The 6,755-nt window shown below is 37.0% G+C and overlaps 1 protein-coding gene across 1 annotated transcript in view; it reads left to right on the top strand.

Moving 5' to 3' along the window:
• The window catches only part of ppfibp2b (PPFIA binding protein 2b), a gene marked incomplete in the record, with an annotated part of 84,691 nt that overhangs the window by 44,360 nt on the left and 33,576 nt on the right, over positions 1 to 6,755 (top strand). The window contains 1 exon segment of the mRNA XM_014033082.1: positions 2,200 to 2,313. Coding sequence (XP_013888536.1) covers positions 2,200 to 2,313 — 114 coding nt within the window.

The following is a 6,755-nucleotide window of genomic DNA, read 5'->3' as shown; positions in this document are numbered from 1 at the left end:
AGCTCTGCATAATTAAAACTTTAATTTCTGTAAATAAAAGTCAGAAACACTGAATGTTGGTCCATAATATGATGGTAGCTCTGATCAAAGGTTTTTCAGAGACACTTCCTGTGACTTTTGGCCAAATAATCCTATTTTTTTAATACATTGCCTACATTTCACTCTATAAAAAGCAAAATAAGACAGTTTTCTATCCATTGTGTTGTATAAATGTTGTTCTTTGAGCAGAAAGTTTTTATTTATTTATTTATTTTTTGCTTTTTCCTGTCAGTTTGCATCGTTGGTCTGCTCCTTTCAGTTAGTTCTGGTTCTGGTTCCTTAAAAAGTCTTAAAAGACATTGAATTCATCAATCCAAAATTAAGGCCTTAATTAACCTTAAAATGTCTTAAATAAATAATTCAGAGGTCTTAAAATGGTTTAAAACATTTTATTTATTTTTAAAATAATTTACTGAATGCTTCTTACAGCTTGTTGATTTGTGCTAAAATAAACATTTGGGTCCACGTTTTTGGTTAATTTAGTCTTAAATTTCATTTCAAGTGGCATTAAAGAGGTTTTAAATAGTCTTAAATTGAAATTGCCTTAAGCTGTAGGAACCATGAAGAATTAGAAACCCTTTGTATTTTTCATTTTTCATGAGTGGTTTCATTTTATTTCTTATAAATAGCCACTTCTTTCTTGTTTTTTGATACCCGTTTCTAAAAGGAAACGACCAAAACGGACCCTGCAACAGCACAAGTTCTGTTTATAATCTGGACTCGAACGAGTTTTCGATGCGTTTATTCTTCTCTGAGAGCCGACGTGACTGCAGGGCTCAGATTGTGAGACGTGTCAGAGGAGCCAGTTTGGCAGGAGGTGGAGGTTTTGTCAGGGAGACTTTAGGAAATGTGAAATGTGTTCCTGAGTGCCAGGCTGCCATGTCGCCGTGCAGCTGAAGCGTTGAGGTTTCACCTGATGGAGCTGCAGAAATGTTCCTGTTAATGTTTCCTCTGAAACATCAGAGAACCGCTCAGCTTTGACACGTTCCCTGCAGTCTGTTGGGCTGAGCTTTGGATCCAGCTGAGGRTCACGAAACACAAACTTCACGAACTAAATCAAAATAAAATGATTCCTTATCCCTTTTTATCGCAATTGCTACAAGAAAAAGAATATTAACTAGACATGGGGTTTTACGATGTAAAAACAAGTGTGCATTGCCATGTAGCATGTCATTGCATGCAGCATTGGACTTGCAGAAGGAACTTTGACCAAGTTCAAATATGTTTTCTATACCAGCTTGTGCCTGTCACGTCAGCAGGTGTTTGTAATTAAGGTAATTGTGTGACAATATGAAGTTGGTGGAGATTTTTTGTTAAAGTTGCGTTAGCTGGGTTTTGAACCCTGATCTCCCACATGACAGTCCATGACATAGACCATTAGACCAACGGAGCTGTGGCAGAAAACGGTGGCAGGGGTAGATTTGTATGTGTGCAGAAAGAGGCCACATTGCCAATACAATTATTGACACAAAAATGCATAATATTACAACTATAGAGCAGTATTAAGACAATATTATGGTAAAACATCAAAATACAATCATATTAGTATTGTAAACACTGAACAATTGAGATTAAATATTATTAAAGCATGGAGCAGTACCAAGTTGAGTCCAGCATGGGGCAGTATTGGACCATTACAAGGCCCCATTTACTCCCATTATATGAATTTTTGAATAAAGTTTAAACATTAATATTTCAAAAACTACAAGTTGTACAGGCACCAGAAGGCATAGCAATCATTTGGCACAGGACCTTTACAGATAGAAATTACAAWGGCAGCTGTAGGACAAAGTATGCAGGAGGAGTAGCGTGGCGACATGGAAGAAGACGGAATAAGTTGAATAATATTAAAGAGAAACAGGAAAACAATATGAATATTAATAACTAATGAAAGGATTAATTCACCTCAACTGGATTTAAGGAGGCCTCAGCAAACAAATGGTTCTAAATTCGTCATGTTTTACAGTAAATGAGCTAAACTTGGTGTGGTAGTAGCTGAGAGTCACCTCCARCACATCCTCTGAGTGCTAACAGGTTGGAAGACGTCTTTGTTTCAAACTTTATTGTGAAAGGTAACGAAGGATGTGCTTTTCAAGAAGCAGTTTGGGTTTTTCTCTGTCTGCTCTGAAACTAAAAAAAGGTCTTTTCCTCTCCCACCAGGTGAGCGTCCTGACGGACCAGGTAGAGGCACAAGGTGAGAAGATCCGAGACTTGGAGAGCTCTTTGGAGGAGCACCGACAGAAACTGGTCTCCACGGAGGAAATGCTTCAACAGGTAAAAGTACTTTTCTGCTGCGACTTTAAACACTTTGACTTCCATGTTTGTTTGTTTTTTTTTTTTTTTTTKTTTTTTGCTTGTTTGCAGTCAGACATCTGTGTTTTATCTCATACCTCATCAGACAGCTGGATTCTCACAGATCAGAATCAACACAGAATTTGTCCTGAAGATGTTTGCAGCTCAGTAACTTATTTAGTGAGAAAATATGACAGTTTTGGAAGAGATCCGATGTTGTCTTTGTTCATTATTATTGTTTAAATTGAATTTTTAGTGGACAAATGTCGGGTGCGTGGCCTTGTGTTTTCTTGGTGTATATTTAATATTTTTCTAATCTCTATTTCAATCTTTCTAATTACCGTATTTATTCATGTGTAATACAATCGCGAGTATAATACGATCATTTTTAGATCTTACAAAGTATAAAAATCTAATTATCATATGACCCAAATTTTATATCACRGTATTTTCAACAATTACACCGGTTTCACGGTATTTGACGGTATTTTTTTTCCTCACAGCTCAGCTGATAAAATGTGCAAACTTTGCTTATTGACTTTTTTCTTTTACTATACCTCTGTATCACTGTTTCCCTCCTCTTGTACGTCTTTTCTTCTTTGCCTGGTTGTAGACAGTAATCATGCATTTAGGTCCAATCGTGAAGGGTTGAGAAAAAGTCATTATCTGGTCTRTCGTTACGCGTTAATAAACAAAAAGGACGACTCACCTTGCACATCAGTCAACTCRGCTACACTACAAATCTACTTCCCCCCAGCTTTTCACAATAGAAGCACGCTAGAGTCACCATGCAATAACGTCTCCATTATAACGTAGCGTGTTAAATCTAACGTGCACGTCACTGAAGAGTTGTTTACTACATTCAGCRATRGTGAAAACGGGATGTTTTTTTAACGTCGGACCAYTTAAGCAGCTGAAACACCACCCGCCYCAGTTGTTCCAACAATAACGTTAGCATGCTAATGYGCTTAGCGGTGCTGCGAGGAAACGTGTCCCCCACGAAACAGTTCACTGGTGGTTGCAACGAAACTTTCCATACGTGTTCAGRGTATTTACACCGGTATTCAGAAAATTCATGTCATAACAAAAATAAAAAMCGGTTTTCGGTACAAAACGGTATACCGCCCAGCACTACCGTGTATATTATTATTGTAGTGTCTAACGAAGGGGGGTTGTCTCAAGAATGCACAGATGTGGGGCCCATTTGCCGTCCAGCTTCAGAGTTCGACACACATCACCATATTAGGACAGAAGAACGCTTGAGGTACACGTGACAAGATTTATGTACATCTGTCGAGAATGTATAAAGAGCCCTGTACACCCCCGCTCTTGGCCTTCTTTCTCCATCTTTCTTACTTGGCGAATCATTTGGCTGGAGGCCACAATTTGGTTTTTTAGGCTGCATCTCTATGAACTGCCAAATAAAGGTGCTTGCTGTTCAAACCAGCCTTGTTCCAGAGTCATCTTTCATCGGGCAATAGCAGTTCCACTTCAACAAGAAGACGTGGTTTTTCTACACCTCACTATCCCCCTACTTTATGGGTGATTTTTAGGGTTAAATTTCTAGTATTATACATGAATAAATACAGTACATTTCCTCTTTTTTCCCCTCTTTTCCTATTTCCTCTTTATGTATAAAAATGAAAAATAAATAAATTGAATTTTTAGGGAAAAAAGGGGGCAGGTGTAATAAGGTTTTTCTTCTTTTTATTTCATTTATGACTTGTGTTTTGTTTTGTTTATTATATATATATTTGATTATTTTATTGAATACGTGACTAAATAAAAAAAATCTTCACATTTTAAAGTAAAATGTCTCAAAATATATTATGATAGACCTGAATATAAAAAAAAACGAAAGATTTGAGGGTGTAAAAATATAAATTTTCACCAAAAAAGACTCAAATCTGGAAAAAAAAACAACTCTTCATTTGGGTTTCACCTCTGAATGCCTTTAAGATGTTCCACTTGTTTCTCTTGACGTCACGACTGAAGTGAACTCCTGATTTCTGCCAGGCTGAGCACAAACCGACCCTCAGCACCGACTGCCTCAGAATCAGAATCAGTCTTGTGTTTCGGCTTCTCAACAGGCTCTTTGTCTTCTTTACCGTCAGCACTGAGAGTTAAAAAAGGGGGGGCCACAACTCCAAAATAAAAGCCCTTTGAGATCTGGTGCTTTGTTAGCCTGTTAGCTTTTAGTGTCCGCTAATTAGTCAGCCGTACTTATTCAGAAAGCTTTACTTCAAAGAAAAGGAATGAGCTAAAATTAGGAGTTAAATTTCTCTTTCAGTAGGGGAGACCGGGGACAGTAACAACAAGGGACGGTTGCAACACGTCATTTTTCTCCAAACAGAAACAGAGTGATGACACTCACACTGTACATGCTCAGTTAGATGCCCCACCTTGTAAAGAAAAAGTAAACAGATTCAAAAACTGCTCCAGGATTTATTTAAATAAAACAGTTTTTGAGGAACCAAAGTATTTTTTTTTTTGCCCAGCTTTATTTTTGTTAAACTGTTGTCACTGTTTTTGTGATCCAGCTCAAACTTCTATGGTTTAAACAAGTGATCTGTTGACTTTTAACTAATCTAGTTAACATGTATCCAGATGAGCTTATTTAGCTAACACATTAGGTTTTATCATGGCTGACAGGAATGGGGACAGTTGTAACAGTTGTTGTAACTGTCCCCATACGATAAATGCATATAAAAACAGAGCACATACAGATGAGATTAACATGTTGAAATTAAGTTTACACTTAAAAGAGTGTTGGGTATTCATGACAGTTTTATAGTTTAAAACATAAAAGTGTTTAAGATGTATTTTCTACAGTTTTTGTTTTCAACAATGGTTTTAAAATCCCAGTTTGTTTAATGTAAATGTTACATAATGTAGGCGTACAGTGACAACAGGCAAAACTAAAGTTAATTGTCTCACAAACTGATCTATTATCCTTGTCTCTAAAAGTCAACTGTATTTTATATCAATTAGAGTCTTTGACATCTGTATATAAGGTCTACTCATCAAGGCTGATCTATATTCATCATTTGATCAGAAATAATAAATAAATAACACTGTAATATCTTTATAACTCTGTTTTATTTATTTAGCAATAATATAAATAAAAAAATAATAAAACTTTTATTTACAGTGAAATATATTGTATTAATAATATGTTGTAACCACCCCCAAACAATGAAGTCAGATGTTGCAACTGACCCCGGGGCCGGGGACAGTTGCAACATCTGACTTCATTTTCAAATGCAAATAGTGAAGAATGTACATGCTTTAATCGTCTATAAATGGTTTTGACTTTTAACAGACAGATGTAAGTTTATTGTTTTAAAATTTGTTTTGTCTAATTCAAGCCGTCTCTGAGTAACAGAGTCAAATGTAAAATGTGTTGCAACTGTCCCCGGTCTCCCTGTTTTATAAATATATTTTTTTCTTTCTACAGTCGCTGACTTTCACAAAATTACCAACCGTTTTGTTAAACGTTCTTTGAGTTAGATTTTGTTTTGAAGTGCGTTTGTGTTGCTGAACTTACCTACAGCTGSTTTGTTTTTGTGTGAAACGCGCTGTTCGCTGTTTGGGTGTAAATAAGAGTTTTGAGGATTATCCCGGCCGCTCATGTTTGGACCAACAACGTAACCCTGAAGATAAACTCCTGTCGTGTTTCTGAAAGCAGCAACTTTGTGATTTTGACGTAACTGGGTTTGTTTTTTTCACTTTGTCCCCTCACCGTGCCTACAACACAAACACATGAAGTCGGTTTYAGTGAGAGAAAAAGACAAAAAAAGGAAAACTAATATGAAGCAGTCTTTATTTAGCAGACATGTTGAAGTCATGCCAGAGGCGATCCACCCACACATGTAGTCATGCTGCATTTCCTCCCTGAAACCGCCTCACTGAGACCTTTATACATCATTTACAACAGTATGATAAAGTTCTGTTAACAGGATGTGAGACTTGAACACGCCCACGTCAAGGACTTAGACATGGTTTAGGTTTTATGGGTCAATATAATATAATAATTACTAATGTTGTGATTAAACGGATGATGGTTGAGAGACTTTTAATAAAGCAACAGTTGGTCATGAGACTTTTAGTTTTGTGGGTCAGAAGTTGACGTTTCTTCACTTCTCTACAACAGCTRCAGGTTTTTCAGCTTTTCTCTTTCAGTCAATAATATCCTCTGAGGAATTGAACGGAGGTATTTGTAGACATGTAAACGCTGTAAGAAGATGAGAATAACTCTGCTGATCTGTGAGCCCCCACCGCAAAGATTTGATAAATTACCTCCAGAGATGGCAGCTTATCCCTGTGTAATGTGATGTCGGTGTCAGATTGCAAACTGACAGCAGCGGATCTCCTGAGCTGAGACGGTATGTGTGTGTGTGTGTGTGTGTGTGTGTGTGTGTGTG

Source organism: Austrofundulus limnaeus, unplaced genomic scaffold (genome assembly GCF_001266775.1).
Source record: "Austrofundulus limnaeus strain Quisiro unplaced genomic scaffold, Austrofundulus_limnaeus-1.0 Scaffold7, whole genome shotgun sequence".
In the NCBI taxonomy this organism is placed as follows: Eukaryota; Metazoa; Chordata; class Actinopteri; order Cyprinodontiformes; family Rivulidae; genus Austrofundulus; species Austrofundulus limnaeus.
This window is presented reverse-complemented; position numbering and strand designations above follow the sequence as displayed.